Source organism: Salvelinus namaycush, chromosome 11 (genome assembly GCF_016432855.1).
Source record: "Salvelinus namaycush isolate Seneca chromosome 11, SaNama_1.0, whole genome shotgun sequence".
Lineage (NCBI taxonomy): Eukaryota > Metazoa > Chordata > Actinopteri > Salmoniformes > Salmonidae > Salvelinus > Salvelinus namaycush.
In genome coordinates this window covers 26,459,144-26,486,967 of record NC_052317.1, presented here as the reverse complement: position 1 = coordinate 26,486,967, position 27,824 = coordinate 26,459,144, and the positions used below count along the sequence as shown (strand labels likewise).

General features: G+C 44.2%; 1 protein-coding gene across 1 annotated transcript in view; it reads right to left on the bottom strand.

The window, feature by feature from the left end:
- Positions 1-3,875: 3,875 nt before the first annotated feature.
- LOC120055309 (phosphatase and actin regulator 1-like) overlaps positions 3,876-27,824 on the bottom strand; it is a 54,059-nt gene continuing 30,110 nt past the window's right edge. The window contains exons 4-12 of the mRNA XM_039003185.1: positions 20,274-20,480; positions 18,619-19,027; positions 15,832-16,028; positions 15,604-15,760; positions 12,283-12,338; positions 10,823-10,884; positions 8,434-8,578; positions 5,251-5,323; positions 3,876-3,891 (exon numbers count right to left, since the gene is read on the bottom strand). Coding sequence (XP_038859113.1) covers positions 3,876-3,891; positions 5,251-5,323; positions 8,434-8,578; positions 10,823-10,884; positions 12,283-12,338; positions 15,604-15,760; positions 15,832-16,028; positions 18,619-19,027; positions 20,274-20,480 — 1,322 coding nt within the window. The remainder of the gene's footprint in view (positions 3,892-5,250; positions 5,324-8,433; positions 8,579-10,822; positions 10,885-12,282; positions 12,339-15,603; positions 15,761-15,831; positions 16,029-18,618; positions 19,028-20,273; positions 20,481-27,824) is intronic.

Genomic DNA, 27,824 nt, shown 5'->3' with positions numbered 1-27,824 from the left:
AATGATGTAAATAGATATGTAACACAGAAATACAACTCCCTGTTATTTGGTAGAGAGCCTTATCAGTTCTATGCACATAGATACATTTCTATATGCAACGACCTTTACGCACCGCCCATGTTTTATGCTCGGCCCCTTCTGAGGAATACCCCTCTCGTTGCCTAGTTCTGATAAATGGGATTCAACCTTCTGACTACGCAGGCAAATGACTGTACCTGTGAAATATGCTTGATGCGACAGACAAGTTTAAAACCATTCTATATCAAAATGGGAGACATAACATGTTTTTCCCCCACAGCATTAATATTAAATACCCCACTTATTTGTCAGCTGTTTTAAGCCAATTTATTTTATGATATGTGCGTGCTTGCATTAAATAGCATGGGGAAATAACGTTCGAGGCTACTCGACCAGTAACGACGAGGGTGAAATAACTTGAGTGGAGCACCATCTCATCAGGACGCCATTTCACAAGGCCACGCCGAATATCTGTCCTCAGTGATATTATATTGTCCTCTTCCACCACCTAGTGGTGTTCCAGCTCTAATTAGTGTCAAACCTGGTCCCGGGGAACGCAGGTTTTAGCTCCATCCCAGGACTTATTTCTCATTATATTGATGTCATTGAATTTCTCATTTAGTACACTGTACAGTCGACACGGTCCCTAATGGTAATCCATAACCCATCATCACTGTGTTAGTAGGCTACAGTGTTAAAACTAGGCTAATAAAAAATAAAACAGTTGCATTTACTTGAGTTAAGCACTTGGCTCCTATAACGAGCATAGGCCGTTGAAAAATGTCTTTCATCCTTCTGTGATCAGGGCAAGTTCTTATCGATCCCACCAGTGCTGCCTGCTGTCATTTCTGCTTGGATGTCTCTCATCCAACAGTTTGAATCCTGGAATTGGGTACAAATGGAGTTTGACTGGATCACTGAAATAATTGACACCTGTGAAGAATGATTGCTGGAAAAATCCTTTTAATAAGATTTCTTGGACATAAACAAATCAGTCTACCCGTTACATGCATTGTCTACCTGTGCAAAGTGAAGATCTGACATAGGGTAGGCCATTGGAGAATCCTGTACATAGGTTTTACTATACATTACTACTCAGATTATTCTGTATAATGAAAAGTGCTTTACAAATGTAATAAATTGTCAAAATTGACTTTTTAGTTGGATGAAAATATGTTGACGTGCTTGGAACAGTTATTGGATCTATGAAACCCCAAAACACCAACAAGTGGTACATCCAGACTATTTGGGATGAGAGAGTGAGCTTCCCTGAACTCGTAAAGCAAAGGAATAACCCATAGAATTACATGGTGATTCATTGGAGCTCTGTGGGATAACCTCTTTATGATAGACCGATGAGGTTGTGGTGGTCAACATAAAGATCCAAAAGCATAACTGACACACACACACAAAAGGAAAGCCAAAGTAGTAAGGCAGTATTTTACTCTAAATCACATTAGCTACAATTCCTGGGCAGCCATAAAGACCCAATAGCTGATGTCAATATTGCCATGGTTTGAGAAAACGTGTCTTATAAATGATAGTGAACAGAATGCAAAAGACATAATGACGTTTAATAGAGAGACAGACAAGGCGGTCATTCACATTGTAAATGGAAAGGAATCCCTATTTCCACAATAAATAAAATCACTTTCAAATTAAATTCTCAACAAGTACATGTAACAAAAGTTCATGACTGAATTCATATTCCTCAATTCCAACATGACACCATCCTCATACTATGCTCTGTGGTTAAGTGGTCTGTCAAAAGACAGAGAGGAGCCCCCTCAAGATGTTGATCAAAGCGTTAGGATTCTATACAATGCCCAAAACGGTTTGAGGCAAACATGATGACGTGGTTGTCATGATGCTGGAATCAACAAGGATGCTGATTCGAGCAGAAAACATGACCCCATCATCTCTTGAAGAATCTACTGATTTAAGTTGTTCCAATGAAATTAGGAAAAACAAACAGGGACATTGGGAAAGAGAATAACCTGTGTAATAAATGAAGCAATAAGTAATATGTGGAGAATAAACTAACATTTTATATAATATAATGACCCATGTTTACCTGATAACCAAACATATGTGCAATACCTTCTATGTTCCGAAATGTTTTCGTAAATTTCATTGGGCCTCAACTACAAAGACGTTAAAAATGACAGAGGATGTCTTTTTGTTGTGCATTTTCCAAATACATTAATACCTTAGGTGGCCAATCAGGCCCTTCCCCATATCTAATCTACATCTTATGACAAGCAAACATTTTCATATTTCAACTATAAGAGTAATGCGTAGCATTTTAAAACAACTCAAAACAGTGGCCAATAGGATTTCAATCCCGATATTCCCATTGGGGCCTTGCCATTTTAGGAAACAACAAAAAATAAATGGAGAGGACCATTTACAAGGAAACTAAAAAAGGTTTTCATACAGTTTGCCAAGCAGCAGAAAGAATATTGCTTGTTCTTAAATATACAGAAAACTCTGAAAAATAAATAGAGTGCAGTGCACTCACGTCAGCAGAGTTCATTACACATAAGACTGCAAAATGAGAAAAGCTTAATTGTCAACAGTAAAAAGCATAAAGTATCCTTGGATGGCGAGCCACATGTACATCCTAAATGGAACCCTATTCCCTATGTAGTACACTACTTTTAACCAGGGCCCATATGTGTCTCTGGTCAAAAGTAGTGTACTATATAGAAAACAGGATGCGATTTGGGACACAAAATAGCTCTTCTCTGAAGGAGTCTATATTCAAACATCAGAGACCTGTGACATCCCCTAAAGCCACATAACCCACAGTTTAAAATCAAAGTGCCACTTTTAAAAATAAAAATGATATAAAAAGCTATTCAACCTTAACACATACAGTCAGTGCATTATCTGCCAGCTACATTTTTCATTAAGGTTACCCTTTCATCCTTTCAGGATCCCGACATGAGAGACAGTATTGAAGCGTGATTCTATTTAAAATGTTACTTCATACCTCTGTATAAACACAATGTATATTTAGAGAGTGTAAACAAAACATTGTCTGCACTCTCAAATTCACAGTTAGCAATAGATATCAACATTGTCGGTACAGTGGGAACTGAACTGACCACCATGGGGAGAAGTAGAGGTGGGATTGCATGGTCATGACAGGGTGAACCCCAGAGGGCGCTATGACCTAAGGAGAGAGCACAGAGGGAAAATATTGCACATAATTCTGAAATGTTTTATGGACCAGACCCCTCACTTCGTTTTCTCTTTAACCATTCAAACACTGTAGATGAATCCACAAACAGCACTAGGTTCATCTTAACAGACCAAGGATAACATTCTCCAAGTGGTTGAAGTCCATCTCTCGCAACGTCCATGGGTAGAGGGAGTAAAAATGTCCTTCCTGATTGAGTGAGGATGTGGAGGCTCCTTCCACCAATAGTGACAAGCCAATGATGAGACAGTGACAAGGGCGGGGCATAGGTACCTGGTAACCATGACAGCCAGTCAATGGAGTAGAGACGGCAGGTGTCCAATCCCAACCAGCCCATCCCACTATCATCATCATCCCCAAAGCACTGAGCGCCTTCCTGAGAGCTCAGCACTAAGGTGTGGGACGAACTCGTCAGTCAATTACATTGAGAAAATTGTGGGAGTTGGGGGGGCTACTAAAGGTGTCCAACTACTGTTTGTCTCTGGAGGGGAAGGTACCGACCGACTGTGTAGCAGGGTATTGAAAAGGCATTTTAAATCAGAAGAAGACATGGCCTTATTGTAGAAATGTGCACCATTTACTGTCTAGCACTTATGGTTCTCAGTGAAGGAAAACAGCCAGGCTGTCTGGCGTTCCTATAGACAGTGATGGTCTACGGCCTGTGAAACCTGAGGGAGAAAAGAGCAGAAAAATTCTGTCATTTGTACAAATTCTAAAGGTCACATATTGCAATTCCCTTATTTTAGGGTACTGTAAAAGGTATGACATATACATACATGCATACAGTGCCTCAAATCTAAACACAATACATCATAATGACAAAGCAAAAAACAGGTTTACAGATTTTTTTGCAATTAAAAATGAAATGAAACTGAAATATCACATTTACATAAGTATTCAGTGCCTTCACTCAGAAATTTGTTGAAGCAGCTTTGGCAGCGATTACAGCATTGAGTCTTAATTATGATGCTACAAGCTTGGCACACCTGTATTTGGAGTTTCTCCCATTCTACTCCGCAGATCCTCTCAAGCTCTGTCAGGGTGGATAGGGAGTGTCGCTGTGTCTTGACTGTGTGCTTAGGGCCGTTGTCCTGTTGGAAGGTGAACCTTCACTCCCAGTCTGAGGCCCTGAGCGCTCTGGAGCAGATTTTCATCAAGGAGCTCTCTGTACTTTGCTCCGTTCATCTTCCCTTGATTCTGACTAGTCTCCCAGTCCCTGCTGCTGAGAAGAGACTTCCGTCTGGCCACTACCATAAAGGCCTAATTGGTAGAATGCTGCAGAAATGGTTGTCCTTCTGGAAGGTTATCCCAACTCCACAGAGGAACTGTCAGAGTGACCATCGGGTTCTTGGTCACTTCCCTGACCAAGGCCCTCTCCCTCGATTGCTCAGTTTGTCCGGGCGACCAGCTCTAGGAAGAGTTCTTGGTGGTTCCAAACTTCTTCCATTTAAGAATGATGGAGGCCACTGTGTTCTTGGGGACCGTCAATACTGCTGGCATTTTTTAGTACCCTTCCCCAGATTTGTGCCTCGACACAATCCTGTCTCGGATCCCTTTGGACAATTCCTTTGACCTCATGGCTTGGTTTTTGCTCTGTCATGCACTGTCAACTATGGGACCTTATTTAGACAGGTGTGTGCCTTTCCAAATCATGTCCAATCAATTGAATTTACCACAGGTGGATTCCAATCAAGTTGTAGAAACATCTCAAGAATGATCAATGGAAACAGGATGCACCCGAGCTCAAGGTAACGTTTTTTTATTTTGAATAAATTTGCAAAAAAATCTAAAAATCTGTTTTTGCTTTGTCCTTATGGGATAATGTGTAGATTGATGAGGGGAAAAAATATTTAAAATAAATTTTAGAATAACGCTGTAACGTAACAAAAAAAAGGGGTCTGAATACTTTCCAGATGCACAGTACATATCAAGTTTGTAATGAAATTGCTTTTCACCATGCCATTCGGGGATGTGTTCATGCATACAAATAAATACCATTAAAAACATGCTAATGCACAGGTCTTTACCTGGTTAAATGGCGACTTGACTCATGCACTTCCATTTCATGGCTCTTGAAATCGTTGAGTTCCTTCCGTATGGCTGCCTGTGAAGGACAAACAGGTTGCAAGGGGAACAAAGGGTTAGTGCTCAGACAAATAGAAAGTCACTCAGTCTTGCTCAGACTCCTTTTAAATGCATAATTTACTCTCATCTTAAGGTCAAGAGTGAATAAACTAAATTCTCTCCATTGAAACACACTTCTTCCTTGGTCTATCTTTTTCCCTCCCGCTGGTTTGAGGGAGCAACAAAGAACCTTCAATAATCTCCACCCTGCTGCTCATTGCTCAGTCTTGTAATCAAGGTAGCACCTCATTTGTGCACCATGTTAAATCAGTATCGCAATATTCACAAGGGTTGTGTGCTTAGAAAAACATTACATTTAAGCCTGTACAAAATAATGAAATGCATCCTCTCGTACCTCCCCCTTCTTTGCACCATTTGGGATAACAGCACCGGAAGCAACCTTTTGTGGTGGTTGTATTGTACAACAAAGACAGTTTCTTAAAACAAAATTGTGTACAAGCACATCTGATTAGATGCAATGTATTCTTTAAATGATCCCATCCCCAAAGAAGACTTCTTCCAGGAACAAAATGTGGTGGCTCAGTCAGGTCTTTTGGATAATCCCCCTGACATGTTCTGACACAGGCTGGTGATGTCACAGACAAGTCTAATTAGCAGGATGACACAGGGGAACGTCTCATCGCCTGAACAGGACGATGCTACTGGACTGAAAACAGGAATACAAAAGCCCTGACCTCTGGTAGACGGCAGGAACAAATCTAATGTTATCGGAGCATGTGCAGTTAGTGGAGGCTGAGGGTTTCCGAGGCGCCGCCTGTCTGTCCCTTCATTATTATCTTATGTAATAAGGAATGTTGTGTAACTAGCTGCCGTGCTTTTGCACCTGAACGGTCCCCAGGTGTTGACCCCGTATGCTCGGATTCCACCGGTACCGCCAACGTCATCGGGATGACAGAGGAGAAAAAGGAGAGCGGCTCGCTCTTCTAAGTAATACACAGTCCATTAAAAGTCAGAACCACGTTCTGACGGCCGGGAGGATCGCTTGGGGGTGTTTACTCTCGGAGCGGTAAACAAAAGGGGGGGGGGGGGTGGGGGGGGGAAGAAATCATCTGAACTAATAAACAGCAGCCTGGAAGTGCTGTAAGGAGAGGAAATCTCCTGGCATTATACTTCTTTGAGCTCTGAACTGAAGGGTGGAGATTGATTGATCCAGGGCAATCTGCAGAGGGGCTGCTACCACGGCTGCCAATGTTGTTACTGCTATAACAGCAGAGGGGAAGTACAACAATACAGACCAACAGACTTTCGACCTTTGAGTTGGGCTGGGGAAAATCTAAATGATAATAGATATGCGAGGTCAAGTCGCTCATGTACTCCCCAGGGCTGTGTCTATGTACAATAGGATAACAAGATTCTCTGCAGCATAAACCAATTTCAAAGAAGCTAATACCATACCTCATACCAGTATACACAACCTCAAAGGCCATTTGATGCTAAATGACACCACTTGACAAAATACTAAATAAATAGTGGGAAGAAAAAGTATGTGAACCCTTTAGAATTACCTGGATTTCTGCATAAATTGGTCATAAAATGTTCTGATCTTCATCAAAGTCACAACAATAGACAAACACATTCTGCTTAAACGAATAACAAACAATAATATGTTTTCATGTCTTTATTGAACACACCGCGTAAACATTCACAGTGCAGGTTGGAAAAAGTATGTGAACCCTTAGATTTAATAACAGGTTGACCCTGTATGTGACCCTGCAACAATAACCTCAACCAAACGTTTCCTGTAGTTGCGGATCAGACTTGCACAACGGTCAGGAGGAATTTTGGGCCATTCCTCTTTACAAAACTGTTTAAGTTCCACAATATTCTTGGGATGTCTGGTGTGAACTACTCGAGGTCATGCCACAGCATCTCAAAATCGGGTTGAGGTCAGGACTGACGGCCACACCAGAAGGTGGATTTTCTTCTGTTCTTGATGTCCTTGTGTATTTTGGTTTGTTGCATCACCTAACTTCTGTTGAGCTTCAATTGGCGGACAGATAGCCTTACATTCTCCTGCAAAATGTCTTGATAAACTGAATTATTCCATCGATGATAGCAAGCTGTCCAGGCCCTAAGGCAGCCCCAAACCATTATGCTCCCTCCACCATAGTTTACATTTGGGATGAGGTTGGTGTGCTGTGCCTTTTTTTCTCCACACAGTGCTGTGTTCCTTCCAAACACCACAACTTTAGTTTCATCTGTCCACAGAATATTTTGCCAGTAGCGCCTTGGAACATCCAGGTGCTCTTTTGCGAACTTCAGATGTGCAGCAATGTTTTTTTTTGACAGCAGTAGCTTCTTCCATGGTGTCCTCCCATGAACACCATTCTTGCTTAGTGTTTTACGTATTGTAGACTCATAAACAGAGATGTTAGCATCTTCCAGAGATTTCTGTAAGTCTTTAGCTGACACTCTAGGATTCTTCTTAACCTCATTGAGCATTCTGCGCTGTGCTCTTGCAGTCATCTTTGCAGGATGGCCACTCCTAGGGAAAGTAGCAACAGTGCTGAAATTTCACAATTTACAGACTGACTTTTGGAGATACTTTTGTAACCCTTTCCAGCTTTATGCAAGGAAACAATTCTTAATCTTAGGTTTTCTGAGATCTATTTTGTTCGAGGCATGGTTCACATCAGGCAATGCTTCTTGTGAATAGCAAACGCAAACTTTTGTGAGTGTTTAGGGGGCAGAGCAGCTCTAACCAAAATCTCCAAACTCATCTCAGTGATTCAACTCCAGGTTAGTTGACTCCAATTAGGGGTTCACATACTTTTTCCAACATACACTGTGAATGTTTAAATTATGTATTCAATATAGACAAGAAAAATACAACAATTTGTGTGTTATTAGTTTAAGCACACTGTGTTTGTCTATTGCTGTCTTAGATGAAAATGAAATTGTATGTCAAATTTATGCAGAAATCCAGGTAATTCCAAAGGGTTTACATACTTCTTTTTGCTACTGTATGTCTCAAAAGTGATACATTTAGCATTTCCACAAGGATATAGAAATGATCACTAAAACGCTACATGTATCTCCTTTTACCCACTCATCCCCACCACTACTTGCCTTGTCGGCTGCCGTGAGGCGGGTCCAGGGTTTGTCTGCCCGTCGGTCGTGTTCCGGGGCATCGGACACCTCTACGTAGTCACTGAAGCGGATCAGGATCTTAGCCTGTCTCAGCTCCTCCACCGTAGGCCTCTGGCTCAGCTGGAACAAGAGAGAGGAACAGAGTGTTGTGGATTATTTGTCTATGGTCTATACTCATCACGTTTGGTATCACAGAGCAAAGGACGCAATATTAACCCTAAGACTGGAAAAGACAGCATTATCAACCGTTACAGAGGAAGTTTATCAGGCCTGGAAGCTAGTTTGCTGAAGGTCCCTCCAACTTCTTTATGAAGCAGCTATACTGTACTCCACATGATAGACTAGTGTGTTGGGATGAGTAGACTGTACAGAGCAAAGACCACTATATCAAATCAAAGTTTGTCACGTGCGCCAAATACAACAGGTAGACCTTACAGTGAAATGCTTACCTTTACCCAGGAGGAGACTTAAGGCCTGAAGGCTAATCCACTGAAGGGAACCTAAACATCTATACAGCCTGGTTTCTGAAGCCACTCAGTTGCACTGCAAGTTATTGATCCAACGTATTCATTTGATACATGCCATTGCACCAGATATAGCTAGATAGCACATTTTCATCTGTAGTCCCTGGTCAGAAAACAAACCAACATCAATACAATACAAATTCAAAATAAAACTAGTGATTTTGGTTTGACTTTAGTAAATAAATACTACAGTCCCAAGCAACACTACATACCTGCATCTGGGAGTGATAAAGGGCTTCTTGTTTACTAAGAAATGTATGACTACTTGTATGAGGGCATCGTTAGGGTTTGTTCACAAATGCCAGTGCCAAGGACACTACCGTCCCCTGGGATGACCTGGGATATGTAGTGCTGTGACTACCACTGATTTTACACCTTGCTCTCCTCTCACCCAGAGTGAGTAATTGTTGTGCTGTTCGTTTTGCTGTGTGAACAGTCTGTCCTGTCCAACACCTTAAAGAACAACTGTGAGCCTTTGCGGTTAGCACGCTGTTTACCCATAGGGGTTATGCAGTCTTTTTTTAAAGCTATTTTTGTAGTCAGGATGGAATTGGAAGTTTAAAAATATATATATTTTATTTAACCAGGCAAGTCAGTTAAGAACAAATTATTATTTACAATGACGGCCTACCAAAAGGCCTCCTGCGGTGACTACCAAAACACACATCACGACACCACAATACTACATAAAGAGAGACCTAAGACAACAATATAGCATGGCAGCAACACCACATGACAACACAGCATGGTAGCAGCACAAAACATGGTACAAACATTATTGGGCACAGACAACAGCACAAAGGGCAAGAAGGTAGAGACAACAATACATCACGCAAAGCAACCACAACTGTCAGTAAGAGTGTCCATGATTGAGGCTTTGAATGAAGAGATGCAGATAAAACTGGAAAGAGGAGCGACCCAGGGATGTGTGCGCTTCATAAAGAGGGTTTCATAAATAAGCATCAACCAGTGGGTCTTGCGACAGGTATACAGAGATGACCAGTTTACAGCGGAGTATAGAGTTCAGTGATGCGTCCTATAAAGTGGTAAAGAACATCTAGCCGCTCGAGAGCACCCTTACTTGCCGATCTATAAATTAAGTCTCCATAATCTAGCATGGGTAGGATGGTCATCTGAATCAGGGTTAGTTTGGTAGCTGGGGTGGAAGAGGAGCGATTACGATAGAGGAAACCAAGTCTAGATTGAACCTTGGCCTGCAGCTTTGATATGTGCTGAGAGAAGGACAGGGTACCATCTAGCCATACTCCCAAGTATTTGTATGAGGTGACTACTTCAAGCTTTAAACCCTCAGAGGTAGTAATCACACCATTCTTCTTACAAAACCATATGACCTTTGTTTTGGAGGTGTTCAGAACAAGGTTAAGGGCATAGAAAGCTTGTTGGACATTAAGAAAGATTTGTTCTAAAGTGTTTAACACAAAATCCAGGGAGGGGCCAGCTGAGTATAAGACTGTATCATCTGCAAATAAATGGATAAGAGAGCTTCCTACTACCTGAGCTATGTTGTTGATGTAAATTGAGAAGAGTGTGGTGCATAGGATCAAGCCTTGGGGTACTCCTTTGGTGACAGGCAGTGGCTGAGCAAGCAATGTTCTGATTTATACACTGCACTCTTTGAGAGAGGTAGTTAGCAAACTAGGCCAAAGACCCCTCAGAGACACCAATACTCCTTAGCCGGCCCACAAGAATGGAATGACCTAGGCAATACAAATAGCAGCACAACATCGTTTGGAATCAAGGGCAATGGTGACATCATTTAGGACCTTAAAGGTTGCAGTGACACAGCTCCTACTTTTTGGAAGCCCCTCTCCTGCCTTACCTTTCGAGTTAATCTGCGTTTTATTTCCCTCTTCTCCTCCAACTCCTCCTGTTCATTGAGCGCTGTGGGAAACACAAGGGGTCAGAGGTTATACCGTGTTTCAGGGCACACATGAGTGCGCTGCGCTGCTTAGGAAACGTTTTCCCACTACTGGAAGGAGAAAAACACCTCATTTATATAATGTAGTCGATTAAAATGCAGCACAGAAACATACTTAATATTCCACGTCGCTGAATATCTCAAAGCCTTAAATGGTTTATCATCATCATCATCATCACATGTTTGTAATGTAGGACTATTTGCATTGCAGAAACAGAAGGGAAATTGTCTCTCTCTATCCCCCATTCCCACATGGCTAGTTCTTCCACATTCATTCACATGGGGTTGGTTGGCTGGTGTATGTTACATTAAAATAAAATGCTTCTAGGGAACAAATTAGAATATTCAGACCCAGTTTTGCTCAGAAGAAATACTCCCGTTTCACTAGAGATTACTCTTAGCCTTTTCCATGGACACCCTCCAAACTAATGATCAGATAAGCACCCTCCAGCTTTAGAGTGAAGAAGTTAAAATCAAAAAGGAGGAAGAGGACTGAAAACATTCTATACTTGCTAATTCAAAACACATTACAGAGTTCTGTGTTAATTGCCTAACTATACCACTGTAGTCTTGGTTTGGAGTGCCAGTCCAAACAGAATGTTCCATTTGATAAATGGGCGACAGGTAGCCAAGTGGTGAGCGTTGGGCCAGTAACCTAAAGGTTGCTGGTATGAATCCCCGAGCAGACTAGGTGAAAAATCTGTCAATGTGCCCTTGAGCAAGGCACTTAAGCTTAATTGCTCCTGTAAGTCCCTCTGGATAAGAGTGTCTGCTAAAATGTAAATAAAAGGCATGCCCCATTTATTTAACCTAGGCTATGTTGTGGGGGAGACTAAAATTTCAGGAATGGCACACCCCGCTTATCCTCTCCGTACACACACACTGCCAATCACAGAGCAACCTCTGGGAGACCAAGGCACTGCTGGTAAACCGGTCTTTGATGAAAGCAGAGGAGCCCAAGCTGCTATCGCCTGCCTGCGTCTCTCTGATACGGAGTGTGTTTGAGCTGGGAAACCAGCCTCCTTGGCCCTAGCCAGAATCCTGAGGGAACCACACCGCCTTGCCTTCCTCAGATGAAGGAGAGAGAAGAAAGGCAAGATGTGTTCCACTGGCTCCAGGATAAGTAGGCCTCTGAAATAACCAGGGCAACTGTGGTTCGAGGCGGCTTGCATAAAATACTTATTAAATGTGGAATAATATGGTACATTAGGGTAAGTCAAGTCACTGGGAATAGTTGTACAAGGGATAACATTAGTGGTTTAATAGTGAGGTGATTATTATCAGTAAATTGAAACTGTCTATATAAATGATAATATGTTATAATGATAGGTTCAGAAGGTAGAGGTACATACAGTACTCACGTTTCAGGATATTCCTCTGTTCCAGTTCCTCAGCACTGGGCCTCTGACTCAACTGCCTGCACAAACACAACCAAACACACAGTCAAGTCAACAGTCAAAATCAACCTGAGATGGATAGTACAAAAACCAAACATGATAAACCCCCTGAACAACAAAAGCAAACGTTGTCAACTAGCCAAATCTCCATAGATGACAACAGTACTAAACATGGGCAACTCAACCTACATGGATAGTAGGGCTGGGAATTGCCAGGGGCTTCACGATACTTAGGTGCCGATACGATGTGCATTGCAATGCACAAGATTTTATATGTATTGTGATTTGATGTTCTAAACATATTGCTCACTATATGTCAGCTGCAGAGAGACGAGAGAGCATGAGGAAACAAGTTTTGATCAGTCATGGAATAAGTGCTAAAAACATGTTGGCTCACTATTTAAAATGATGGATAAACTATAGGATGAAAAATCAAGAGTTGTGGCATAGGTACAGCCGACTAGTGCTAGTTAACGCTACCTAGCAAAAAATACATATATTTTTTTTACAAATTTATACTTTGAGTCTACAGAAACACATGCAAACATGGATATTTCGCAGTCAATTTAAACTAAGCAGCTCACTTTCAATTTCTGTGCGCGTTGTCTCAGGACAAAGTCCATACCCAAATCACATGACCATTTTTTATCTGTTTCTCTTCCTACTCATCTAGCCTGCGGTAACTTCTCTTTTAGAGGACTCCATCCAGCCAGTGTTATCTAAGTGACAGTTTGAGTGACAGCTTGAGTGCCAGCCAGCACCAGGGTGATAGCTATGGCTGAGTTGGCACGTCAGGACGGATGGCATCTCAGTCACTACAGAAATCTACATCTATTCTTTGACAGACATGAATAGAAACTGACTGGATTCAAGGCAGTGAGCCACAATATTCTGTGTGCAGGGCTCATTCCTTTATCTCAGTTATTTTATTTAGACCAGTATTGTCAAGGTCAGGATGTGCAAATCACCCTCATTTATTTCCAGACATAACACCAGTTACGAAATCTGGTTTATTCACACAAAAGTATATGCTGTAACAATAGCATACAGCACCACACTATACAGTTCAGTCAACCATGCCCATCTCTCTATCCCTGCTCCTAGTTACTTTGTTTAGGGAAGTCACATTAAGATTTACATTTTTTTCTAGTTGATCCAGTGACTTCTGCACCACGGAGGGGTAGAGCAAGAGATATGGAGAAAGAAAAAAAAATAGGGGAGTGAGAATGTATGACTGTTTGCAAGCAGTTAAAAGATGAAGAGTCTACGCTATTAAAAGATTCCATTCCTAATTTATGCCAAGAGAGCGAGAAATCTTGTATCAAATTTCTTTGACATCAAGCGCCTGACATGATTGGCTGAATATGGTATGACATTCTAACAAGGTTGGTGAAAATTCTTTTCATTTGGGTTTTTAGGAATAAGCTCTGAACACAGCAGAAGTAGCTATTCAGACTGAGGTTTCTGCAGGAGCCTACATGACGGGCGTTTGCTGCTACAATGTCCAGGACCCAGAGTTACTCAAGTTACAGAGAGACTGATTGGTTCGCCTTGTGTTGCCTCATCTCAGTGTCTCGCTTGGCTGCACGCGTCCCGGAGAAACAAGACGGTGAGTCTGCCGGGCGTCTCCACTTCTGCTCAGCGTTCTGCAGATCTACACAGACACACGCCGGCGCCGACCTCAACCCAACCTCAGACAGTCTGACTGACCTCCGCACTTGTCCCAAATCATAAATTCATCATCGTTATACAAGAGGCCATTGCCATAATCATAAGGAATTACACAATAAATTATGAAATTACCAATATGAAAATCTATTATACCGTCTATTAAGTCTCCATCACAATAAGGAGAGAGGAGGAGATGGCTAAGGTCACAATGACCTCCTTCAGGATTAGAACCATCCATTTGTATTGGCGTGCCACAAAGAGATCTGCTACAGAGGAGCACAATGCACATGGCAAATAGCATGAAATTGGGAGTCATGACGCTGATAGTGTGTCCCAAGTGGCACCCTATTCCTTATATAGTGCACTGCTTTTGACCAGGGCCCCAAAAGTAGTGCAAAACATAAGGAATAGGGTGCCATTTAAGATGCATACAATGGCACTGCGTAAAGGATATAGAGACAGGGAGCATTTTGGGAACAACATAATGCCTTCTGGGAACAACACACCATGTGCCAATCACAGCATGGAATAGTGGCAGAGTACGCCCTCTTCTCTTTCACATTAAACCATGATGTTCCCTCTCTTTAACACCCAGTCATCTTCTTCCCTCTTCTACTCCCTCTGTTCCATCCTGTCCACCTCTTCATTTACTACCATCTCATTGTTTCCCTACTGGCCAGGCCTGTTCTGTCCAAACAGCATCCTGTTCAGTGATGGTAGATTCAAATCAAACCATAGATTCATTGACAAAGACTGCATGGCTAGGTCATGTTCACCTTGGATTAAAAAGAACCCATCTGTATATTGCCATATTCAAATTGAATGTGAAACAATGAAAAGTGTTACTGCTGTGTTTATATGAATGTGTAATCACTTCATATGGGCTTCTAAGGTGTCTGTTCCCTTACCACTGAATGTGTGTGCTGGTGCTGTATGTGTGAGAGCTGTTGGTGTGTGAGAGAGAGAGAGAGCCGTCAGTATAGCGAGTGTGTGGAGGAGTGGTGTGGTAATGCCTTGGCACATATCACCGTGGTGATTCAGTGAGCGAGGGAGGACGGCAGGCAGTGGGAAGAAAAGAGGGAGGGAGAGAATGTAGAGCGAGACGGAGAGCTGATGCATTGCTGAAATTAGGTCAGCTCAGTTCTCAGCGCCCCTCTTAACGAGGTGGAGGGTTAATCTTTAAAACGGATGGAAAGAAAATACAACTAAACTGATGGAAAAGTGTTTTGATAAAAAGGAGGCTTCCATTGCGCTTTTAAAAAGCCAGATTAGTCATAGCTAGTTATGTTAGTGGGGATATCAGACCATTTTCCCAAAGTAGGTCACAGTGCAATATTTGGCTGTTGACAACCGTTTCCTGAAAGCTCTGTTATAGAGGAGAAATGGACACGCCTTTCAAAACACATCAGAGAGCTGTTGGCATTGCAGAAGAGGCATGCCTTGGTCTAGTGCTACATTAAAGATGTTGAAGATATTTAACATATCAAATGGACACGTCGCTCTATTTATGAAAATACAATGGCGTCAACAGATGAAAACTGAAAAGCTCCTGGTCCACCTTTCAATCCTCCTCGGGCAGGTTTTGTGTGTGCGCGTGTGTGCTCCCTCTCTCACCGTGTGAGCTTGGTGCCTATCTGCTGCCTGGACTCCAGCCTCTCCTCATCAGTCTGCATGGGCAGGATGTTCTTCTCTTCCAGCTCGCTCTTAGATGGACGGTTACTCAGCTTGACAGCCAGAGAATCCTTCCTCAACACTTTCAGACCCAGGGTACCTAGACACAGACACCAGGATTTAAAACACAACATTAACCTAACGTGTGTGTGTCCACCATGGTGATCTTACTTGTAAAGAGCGAGTCATCATCCTCGTCATCATCTTCATCATCCTCATCATCCTCATCATCCTCGTTTTTGTACATGCTGGGCAGGTCCTCATAGTCAGACTCGTTGGGCATGTTCTCTTTGTCGTCCTCGTCGATGACCTCAGAGGGCACCTGGCTTCTGTCCAGAAGACTACACTGACCAGAATGCATTGCATTGCTGCAGGGAAAAGAGGCCATGAGGTAAGTGTTAATGTTAGTGGTAATGATGGATAGAAGAGATTAATATGAAGATTCAATCTACCACTTTTCCTTTCCCAGTGTGAATCTAATGGTTGCTATAGAAATGGAACAATGTGCTGTAGAGAACCACTATGATCATGACTCTACAAGTGGTTGACTCATTCCCTATCTCCTGTGTAGTCATCTGAGAAAGTGGCAGTCTGGCTGGAATTGCCTTGACGCAGTCGATGTGCGAGGTCGAGGCTGTGCCATTTCTGGATCATGGTCATTAGCACCAAACTGTCCACCTTGACTTGCAGCCATTGAGCTAGTGAGACAAACATATCTGGTTATCCGAGCAATAGGTTCCTAGCAGGGAGGTCAGTCTGACTGCCACATTAGCCTACATACCATTAGAAAAGGTTGGTGACCACTGATCGGAGTCAAAATCATTTTCAGCGTCAAAAAGCAAGCAGAAATCTAGCGTTCAGAATAGTTTAAAAACACTACTTGAAAAAAATGGAAGCCTATGCAACATTACCTTATAAAAATAGTCAGAATGAGGATTGTGCAGTAGACCTAATACATTAATCACAGCATATTGGCTATACTTGGTCTGCCAGTATTGTTATTCTCAGACTATACTATATTATGTATCAAAACTCAAGCTTTGATAAAAAAATAGATAAGTTGTATCACTTGTGAGGCACAGCTGAGCATAAATTGAAATAAATGATTTTACTGAACTGATGGTACCAGCATCCGATGCTCAGTCTCAGCGGAGGGAGAGCGCAGCAGAGGGCACCTGCTCTCTCATTTCCTCCGGTGAGACTGACCAGAGGGGACAGTCCTCCACCTGATGGCGAAACTCGAGTCACACCACATTATTTCTACCTCATGCACAAATTCATGTTGTTCCTATGACCAGAGAAAGTGAAATATTCGTCAATTTTTAAATTGACGTGAGCTACTACTAATAAAACGCAGGCCTAATGATAACTAATTCATTCCAGATGCAGTGCTGGTTGTAGCGCGAGTGAAATTAGGGAGAAGCACATTATGTTTTGTAAAAGTCTTGAATATTTTTTTTTTTTACTTTTGACAGTGCTGTATAAAAACTTAAACATGAACTCACTCAAAAACAGTATTCTTTGACAGTCTCTCTCTGGTCAAGGTTTTAAAAGTTATGAAATCTCACATAGAATAGTATCAAACTTTGCTGTGGGGTTGTGGAAGCTGTAGGCACAGTGATTTGAGCTATCCAATTGGCCAGCACAGTAGGCACACTTGATTTCGCTCTCCTGGGTCGCCGGGTAGGCAGTGTTCGTCCCTTCAGATAAATGAAATGGTTCGAAATGGGAACACCTTGCCTACCCAGCACGCTGGGCTTCTGAATCAAGTGCACCTGCCGCCAACAGTGCAAAAAATAGGAACGCAAGGCTTTATCGTTGGCTTTTCTACAGAAATGTTTGGTGATTGACTAGGAATGCCTTGAAGATCACGGTTGGTGACCACTGCATTAGATAGTTGCCCATATCCTTCACATCACAGACCATTCAGGTTCAAAGAAACAAAGTTGTCAATCAACTGGGTTGATGAGGGGCTGGTTCCATACTGTAGTCAGTTGTAGAGCGGGGTTTAAATCTACATATCAGACAGCCCACACTGCTATCACGCTATGACTAATCACAAGCCCCTGCTGTGAGAGCCCACTAGGGACCATTCAGCTCACCATGAGACACGCAAAGCAAGCAATCAGAGGACCAGGGAGGGACTGTGTGTGTGCATGAATAAGAGGATCCCCTGCTGTGAGATGGTATCATACTCATGCATACATAGTCAACCTGAATGAATAAGAGGTCTGATATTTGGTTGCAGAAATAAGAGATTCTAGTTGTTCTACACTACCCCTCTACACATGATATTCCAGTCCATACAAATGATACGATAATACTGGCTGTACCAACTCAATTCAGTTGAAAGATAAGGGAGAACAGCTGATCGATTCATTCTGGTCTAGTTTTTTTGTCCCAATTTTGAGATATTTGCGACCAAGTGTTACATAAAATAGAGAGAAATTACGTCCAATTCCCCAATACATTTCTCCGTATTCATTTGGCCAGTGTCTGCTAGGGGGAGGGAGGACAGGCTGTGGCATCAGTTGTGCCAGGCTTGCCTCTGGAGGCGGCCTGTGTGCCATCGTGCCACACAGTCTGCTATCAAAGTGGGCCACTCTGTCGCAGTGGAACGGGGCGAGCTGGGTCAGACCTCTACATCAAAGCCACATGGTGGCAGCCTGACCCCAATATCACCAGGCAGGGGTGATCTGACCTACAAACCAGCTGGACCCGCTATACTGAACAGATAGTGCGTCTTCAATACATACAAGTCTTCACATTTGATTAATTTACCTACGGTGAGTGTCGGAGACAGAAATATATGATATTGAACGGATGTTACACTTCACTCCCATCATAAAGTTGTACCATCTAAACTCTTCATTTCTACCTGCAACGTCCTGAACAAAAGCTATACAACCATAAAGATACATAATGGTTTTATTTAATAATGTGTATACAACAACTCACTTCTCCAGCCTCTGCAGGTTGAAGGCCAGCGTCTTGTTGAGCTCCTCGATTATGCGGCTGGGGGCATGGCCTTGCATGGAGCCGTACTGCAGATGGAGCTGGTGGCCTTGGTTGTGTGCGTGTCCGTGGTTATGGTGCTTCCCGCCCCCCTGGAGCCCCTGGTGGAGGTTGGCTAGGGATGTGAGATGCGAGGGCAGCAGAGGGCCATGGTGGAGGGGATGGCCTTGGAGGTGGCCATGGGGAGGGGGGAACTTCGTCTGGGAGAAGGTGCTGAGGGGAGAGGGTGAGGAGCAAGAGTTGTCCATTCCCCCTTGAGGCACACAGATCATCACTTTCTTGGGAGGTAGAGGAGGAGATAGCTTGCCTCCCTGGCCTGGCATACAAGGCAGCTTCATCTGCTGGCAAGAGTCTGGACAGAGACAGATGAGTAGAGAAAGACAGAAACAGGTAAACATCAATGTAACTTTTTTCTGAATAGCAGTAGCAGGGAGTGGAGTGCTTTGACATGTTCATTCTTACACCATGTCTTTTTTTTTACCCCTTTTTTCTCCCCAATTTCGTGGTATCCAATTGGTAGTAGTTACAGTCTTGTCTCATCGCTGCAACTCCTGTACGGACTCGGGAGAGGCGAAGGTCGAGAGCCATGCGTCCTCCGAAACACAACCCAACCAAGCCGCACTGCTTCTTGACACAATGCACATCCAACCTGGAAGCCAGCCGCACCAATGTGTCGGAGGAAACACCGTAAACCTGGCGGCCTGGTCAGCGTGCACTGCGCCCGGCCCGCCACAGGAGTCGCTAGTGCGCGACGAGACACTAGCGACCTGCCGGCCAAACCCTTCCTAACCCGGACAATTGTGCGCAGCCCCATGGGCCTCCTGGTCGCGGCCGACTGCGACAGAGCCTGGGCTCGAACCCAGTCTCTGGTGGCACAGCTAGCACTGTGATGCAGTGCCACCCAGGAGGCCCCTTCCACCATGTCTTAACTGGTAAGTGGTGAGTATAAGTAAGACTACAGATTAATGTGTCCTGACCAGGGAAAACGCAGGGCTCTAAGCACAAACACCAAGGCATATTGTAAGAGACGGGCAACAGTTGGATAGAGCAGATCAACATGACAGTGTACAGTAGAATGTCCAGGTTTGATTGAGCAGGGAGAATTAGATTAGGCTATTGCCACTTCTAGCACAGACAGGCAGACAACAGCTGACATGGCTACACTGGGACTTAATGTCACACTCAATCCGCACAGACACAGTGTGTGCGCGCATGTGTCTACTGATATAGGTTTATGATTATTCAACTACATAACTGTCTGAACAAACTTTCACTGTGTGTGTCTCAGAGCTCTGTACTGTAAGCCATTTGCCAGTTCAGTCAATCGTCTATCTCGGTATTCAGTCCCAATGTCCCAGTTGTTGACAGGTCTGGGCCTTAGGTGTACACCTGTGTTTCTCCTTCCTCACTCTCAGGGGAGACAACTACAGGAAGAGCCTGACTGACACCATCCAATCCACTTTCCCTTTGTTGAAGGAGCTCAGCAAATCTCGTTGTGGGTTTCACACGTCTTTGGCACATTAACAGTGCCTTTGTATTAGTCTAACAAGGGGCATTAGTGGCAGGGTCGCTGTAGTTGTTGGTGTGTGTGTGCTTACCTGTGCTGTGGTTGGGGATCCTGTTGAAAGGTTTGGGGGGCAGCGCAGGGGGCTGTTTGTGGTACATGGGGGTCTTGGCGACGTTGTCCTGAACGTTGCTGGGGAAACCAACAGATTTCTTGGAAGGCAGGACCATGGACGACTTCATACTAGAGGGCTCCCGAGTGCAGACTCCACCCTCCATCGAGGATCGGAACTCCACAGTTGCTGGAGAAAGACAAACACCAATTATAAACATAATGTACAGACAACTGGAAATGAACGGTCTACGAAGGTGAAGAGAACTAATGTGCTGCATCATGCAAGTGAACATGAATGATATGATAGTGACACACAGAGTACACTAAACATTAGGAGCGCCTTCCTAATACGGAGTTGCACCTATCCTTTGCCGTCAGAACAACCTCAATTTGTTGGGGCATGGACTCTACAAGGCGTCGAAAGTGTTCCACAGGGATGCTGACCCATGTCAACTCTAAAGCTTCCCATAGACTCTGAACAGCATGGCGCCGACAGAGATGGTTGTTCTTAGGAAACTATGCAGTATTTAGTTATTTTTATTGTATTATTTCTTACATTGTTACCCCAGGAAATCTTAAGTCTTATTACATACAGCTGAGAAAAACTATTGGATATAAGAGCCACGTCAACCCACCACCCAGGAAAATGGATTTAATTCCAGTAGGCGATCCAAAACAATGACACCGCAGAAGGGGCAGACGAAACGGCCACCTGGCCAAATTCAAGCTAGGGTTGCCTTCCAGAGAGACAGAGATTGTAACATTCTGTTTCATGGAAACATGGCCCTCTCGGCATATGTTGTCGGAATCGGTTCAGCCACCGGGCTTCTCTATGCATCGTGCCGACAGAGATAAACACCTCTCTGGGAAAAGGAAGGGCAGGGGTGTATGCTTTACGATTAACGACTCATGGTGTAATCATAACAACATACAGGAACTCAAGTCCTTCTGTTCAACCAATCTAGAATTCCTTACAATCAAGTGCCGGCCATTTTACCTTCCAAAGGAATTCTCGTCAGTCAGTCACAGCTGTGTACATTCCCCCTCAAGCAGACACCAAGACAGCCATCAAGGAACTTCACTGGACTATATGCAAACCATACATCCTGAAGCTGCATTTATTGTAGCTGGGGATTTTAACAAAGCAAATTTGAGAACAAGTCTACCTAAATTCTTCCAGCATATTGATTGAGCTACGCGCATGCGCAATCCCCTCAACCACTGCTACTCTAACTTCCGCGATGCATACAAAGCCCTCCCCCGCCCTCCCTTCTGCAAATCCGACCATGATGCCATCTTGCGCCTTCCGTCTTATAGGCAGAAACTCAAACAGGATGTACCAGTGACGAGAACCATTCAACGCTGGTCCGACCAATCGGAAGCCACGCTCAAGATTGTTTTGATCACGCAGACTGGAATATGTTCCGGTCAGCCTCAGAACAACATCGACCTATACGCTGACTCGGTGAGTGCGTTTATAAATGTCTGAATATAAACAGTGTAGCTGTTCCCTCCGCAAGGCAATCAAACGAGTGAAACGCCAGTACAGGGACAAGGTGGAGTCGCAATTCAATGGCTCAGACATGAGACATATGCGGCAGGGTCAACAAGAAATCACAGACTACAAAAATAAATGCAGCCACATCAAACACAGACGCCACGCTTCCAGACAAACAAACACTTTCTTTGCCCGCTTTGAGGATAATACAGTGCCACCGTCGCGGCCTGCAAACAAGGACAGTGCCCCCCTCTCCTTCTCCGTGGCTGACGTGAGTAAAACATTTAAACGTGTTAACCCTCGCAAGGCTCCTGGCCCAGACGGCACCCCTAGCAACGTCCTCCAAGCATGCGCAGGCCAGCTGGCTGGTGTGTTTACGGGTATATTCAAATCGCTCCCTATCCCAGTCTGTTGTCCCTACATGCTTCAAGATGGCTACCATTGTTCCTGTACCCAAGAAGGCAAAGAACTGAACTAAATGACTTCCGCCCCGTAGCACTCACTTCTGTTATCATGAAGTGCTTTGAGAGACTAGTCAAGGATCATATCACTTCCACCTTACCGGCCACCCTAGACCCACTTCAGTTTGCATACCGCCCCAACAGGTCCACAGACACAATCGCCATCACACTGTTCATCGACTACAGCTCAGCATTCAACACCATAGTACCCCATAGCTCATCATCAAGCTGGAGACCCTGGGTCTCAACCCCGCCCTGTGCAAGTGAGTCCTGGACTTCCTGACGGCCCCCCCCCCCCAGGTGGTGAAGGTAGGAAATAACATCTCCACTTCGCTGACCCTCAACAATGGGGCCCCACAAGGGTGCATGCTCAGCCCCCTCCTGTACTCCCTGTTCACCCACGACTAAGTGGCCATGCACGCCTCCAACTCAAATCATCAAGTTTGCAGACGACACAACAGTAATGGGCTTGATTACCAACAACGACGAGACAGCCTACAGGGAGGAGGTGAGGGCACTCGGAGTGTGGTGTCAGGAAAATAACCTCTTACTCAACGTCAACAAAACAGAGGGAGCACCCCCCGATGCACATTGAAGGGACAGCATTGGAGAAGGTGGAAAGTTTGAAGTTCCTCTGTGTACACATCACATACAAACTGAAATGGTCCACCGACACAGTGTGGTGAAGGTGCAACAGCGCCTCTTCAACATCAGGAGGCTGAAGAAAATTTGGCTTGTCACCCAAAACCCTGACAAACTTTTACAGATGCACAATCGAGAGCATCCTGTCAGGCTGGATCACAGCCTGGTATGGCAACTGCACCGCCCTCAACCGCAAGGCTCTCCAAAGGGTTGTGCGGTCTGCACAACGCATCACCGGGGGCCAACTACCTGCCCTCCATGACACCTACAGCACCCGATGTTACAGGAAGGCCAAAAAGATCAAGGACATCAACCACCAGAGCCACTGCCTGTTCACACCGCTACCATCCAGAAGGTGAGGTCAGTACAGGTGCATCAAAGCTGGAACCGAGAGACTGAAAAACAGCTTCTATCTCAAGGCCATCAGACTGCTAAACAGCAATCACTAATTCAGAGATGCTGCTGCCTACATTGAGACCCAATCACTGGTCACTTTAATAAATGGATCACTAGTCACTTTATACCATAATGCCACTTTAATGTTAACATATCTTACATTACTCATACCACATGTAAACTCAGCAAAAAAAAAGAACCGTCCTCTCACAGTCAACTGCAGTAACAGTCAGTCAATGCAGCTGGTGGCCACACCAGATACTAAGTACTGCAGCGCATCTCCTCCTCATGGACTGCACCAGATTTGCCAGTTCTTGCTGTGCGATGTTACCCCACTCTTCCAAGGCACCTGCAAGTTCCCGGACATTTCTGGGGGGGGGGGGATGGTCCTATCCCTCACCCTCCGATTCAACAGGTCCCAGACGTGCTCAATGGTATTGAGTTCTGGGCTCGTCGCTGGCCATGGCAGAATTGACATTCCTGTCTTGCAGGAAATGCACAGAACGAGCAGTATGGCTGGTGGCATTGTCATGCTGGATGGTCATGTCAGGATGAGCCTGGAGGAAGGGTACCACATGAGGAAGGAGGATGTCTTCCCTGTAACGCACAGCATTGAGATTGCCTGCAATGACAACAAGCTCAGTCCGATGATGCCAGTTCTTGCTGTGCGATGTTACCCCACTCTTCCAAGGCACCTGCAAGTTCCCGGACATTTCTGGGGGGGGTATGGTCCTATCCCTCACCCGCCGATTCAACAGGTCCCAGACGTGCTCAACCTGCTCACCGCCTCCAACTCAATCCCGCTCCAGAGTACAGGCCTCGTTGTAACGGTCATTCCTTCGACGATAAACGTGTTCCGACCATCACCCCTGGTGAGACAAAACCGTGACTCGTCAGTGAACGGCACTTTTTGCCAGTCCTATCTGGTCCAGCGACGGTGGGTTTGTGACCATAGGCGACGTTGTTGCCGGTGATGTCTGGTGAGGACCTGCCTTACAACAGGCCTACAATCCCAGCCACTCTCAGCCTATTGCGGACAGTCTGAACACTGATGGAGGGATTGTGCGTTCCTGGTATAACTCAGGCAGTTGTTGCCATCCTGTACCTGTCCTGCAGGTGTGATGTTTGGATGTACTGATCCTGTGCAGGTGTTGTTACACGTGGTATGCCACTGCAAGGACGATCAGCTGTCCATCTCGTCTCCCTGTAGCGCTGTCTTAAGCGTCTCAGTACGGACATTGCAATTTATTGACCTGGCCACATCTGCAGTCCTCATGCCTCCTTGCAGCATGCCTAAGGCACGTTCACACAGATGAGCAGGGACCCTGGGCATCTTTCTTTTGGTGTTTTTCAGAGTCAGTAGAAAGGCCTCTTTAGTGTACTAAACTGTGACCTTAATTGCCCACCGTTTGTAAGCTGTTAGTGTCTTAACGATCGTTCCACAGGTGCATGTTCATTCATTGTTTTTGCTGAGTTTATACCATCTATTGCACCTTGCCTATGCCGCTCGGCCATCCATATATGTACATATTCTCAATCACCCCTTTAAATTTGTGTATATTAGGTAGTTGTTGGGGAATTGTTAGATTACTTCGATATTACTGCACTGTCAGAACTAGAAGCACAAGCAGTTCGATATACCTGCATTAACATCTTCTAACTTTGTGTATGTGACAAATAAAATTTGATTTGTATCAAGTTGGCTGGATGTCCTTTGGGTGGTGGACCATTCTTGATACGCACAGGAAACTGTTGAACGTCGAAAAACCCAGCAGCATTGCAGTTCTTGACACAAACTGGTACGCCTGGCACATACTTCCATACCCCGTTCAAAGGCCTTAAATATTTTTTCTGGCCCCTTCACTCTCAATGGCACCCATACACAATCCATGTCTGAATTGTCCAAAGGCTTAAAAATCCTTCATTAACCTGTCTTCTACCTTTAATCTACACTGATTGAAGTGGATTTAACAAGTGACATCAATAAGGAATCATAGCTTTTACCTGGATTCACCTGGTCAGTCTCATGGCAAGAGCAGGTGTTCTTAACGTTTTGTACATTCAGTGAGAACATACAGAAATCCTCCCAGACAGGTGTTTTGCGCCCATCATTTCTTGTTGTGTCAACCGCAACGCACCAGAGCGCCTTGTTCCCGTCGCTTCAGGTCTGACAGCTTCTATTGGATCAATTCCTCACATATAAAAAAAAGTTATGAAATGGTTGCATAATGACTGCAACACCTTGGAGGTGTAACTGGGAGACCTGGTAGGGAGACAGACTGATGTATGACACATGGGACCTCATATGGGCTGTCAGATGAGAAAAGTCCCTATTGTGACCACAAGTTAATAGAAGTAGTGCAACTTTTCTTGGTTGACTTTCAAAAGCCTTTTCCTCATGCACACTGTCAGGTAAGAGACCGTTGTTTCTAAGGACCACGAAAGCTGAGATGCAATGAGTAAGCCTAATACAGCACGAGCCAAATCAGGCTGAGAAACAGTCGTTCCAATACAAGGACAAGGTTTGAGAGGGATCAGACAATCCTCTCCCTTTCCCAGGTGCTATCAATACAAAGGATGATTTGGAACACAGTAGGCTACTACAAAAACAACCATTCATATTGTAGAAAACAACTTACGTTATCACTATCGCTGTAATTTTCATTAACCAACACTCCTATGTGAGTGCTACAGTAGGAGGGTTTGGACACAGACAGTTGGGGTGTTACATTAAATCCAGGCACATGCAGCACCACTCCAGTGTCAGCCAGTTAAAAGCTGATTACACGCCAGCAGCCAAATCAGAGGAGAGATTAACAAATGTTTTGGGAACTGATGTGATTAAATCAATTCTGATTAATGAAATTCAATCTATTTTCCCTTTCAAATGACAGCTAATGGCAAGTCTCATAAGACCTCCATCCAGAAAACATACATCAACCATTTATGTCAGCAGCACTGGCAAGGCACCTCCTACTCTGTTCAATAACTCAAGTCATACTTAATTTCAGGTTCTTCAGTGATGAGTATAAAAACTACTTACAACTATTCCCCACAATCAGAACAAATCATTTTCAGCATAAGAGAAAGTGGATTTTCCCCAAAATAGTTAAGTGGTGATATAAACTAACAAACAAACAAACAAAACATCTTATCCAGGATAAGACTGGATTGGTAAAATGGAAAAAAATAAACGAGCTAGTCCAGTGACAGCAGATGTATTATTATTCAAATGGCTAGCCGGACTATTTGCTTCGAACCCCCTTTATTTTTTTTGCAGTGACTCTGCACACTCACTGGTCAAAGGAATTGTCCAAAAAGCTCAGAGACAGGATTGTGTCGAGGCACAGATCTGGGGAAGGGTACCAAAGCATTTCTGCAGCATTGAAGGTCCCCAAGTACACAGTGGCCTCCATCATTCTTAAATGGAAGAAGTTTGGAACCACCAAGACTCTTCCTAGAGCTGGCCGCCCAGCAAAACTGAGCAATCGGGAGAGAAGGGCCTTGGTCAGGGAGGTGACCAAGAACCCGATGGTCACTCTGACAGAGCTCCAGAGTTCCTCTATGGAGATAGGAGAACCTTCCAGAAGGACAACCATCTCTGCAGCACTCCACCAATCAGGCCTTTATGGTAGAGTGGCCAGACGGAAGCCACTCCTCAGTATAAGGCACATGACAGCGCGCTTGGAGTTTGCCAAAAGGCACCGAAAGACTCTCAGACCATGACAAACAAGATTCTCTTGTCTGATGAAAACAAGATTGAACTCTTTGGCCTGAATGCCAGGCATCACGTCTGGAGGAAACCTGGCACCATCCCTACGGTGAAGCATGGTGGCGGCAGCATCATGCTGTGGGGATGTTTTTAGTGGCAGCAACTGGGAGACTAGGGAAAGATGAATGGAGCAAAGTACTGAGAGATCCTTGATGATGTCCTGAGCGCTCTGGAGCAGGTTCTCAGGCTGGGGTGAAGGTTCACCTTCCAACAGGACAACGACCCTAAGCACACACCCAAGACAATGCAAGAGTGACTTCGGGACAAGTCTCTGAATGTCCTTGAGTGGCCCAGCCAGAGCCCGGAATTGAACCCGATCGAACAGCTCTATATTTATTGTAGCCAGCAGTAAGTACCAGTAGTATAGCAATGGTTTAGGAAACTGGCTCGTGTTCTGACAAGTTGTCCACAGAGAGGGAGGCAGAATACTTACTTCACCCATCAGCATCTCTTAAACCCTGATGGACTTTCTACTTCCTCAGAAGATATCCTGACTAACAGGGGGGAGAACCTCTGTCAGATCCGAAAACATGTTTAGATAAAACAAAACACAAAAGTTTAGTATACCTACTCATTCAAGGGTTTCTTTATTTTTACTATTTTCTACTTTGTAGACTATAATGAAGACATCAAAACTATGAAATAACACAGACGGAATCATGTAGTAACCAAGAAAAAAAAAAGTGTAAAACAAATCAAAACATATTTTATATTTGAGATTCTTCAAATATCCACATTTTGCCTTGACAGCTTTGCATACTC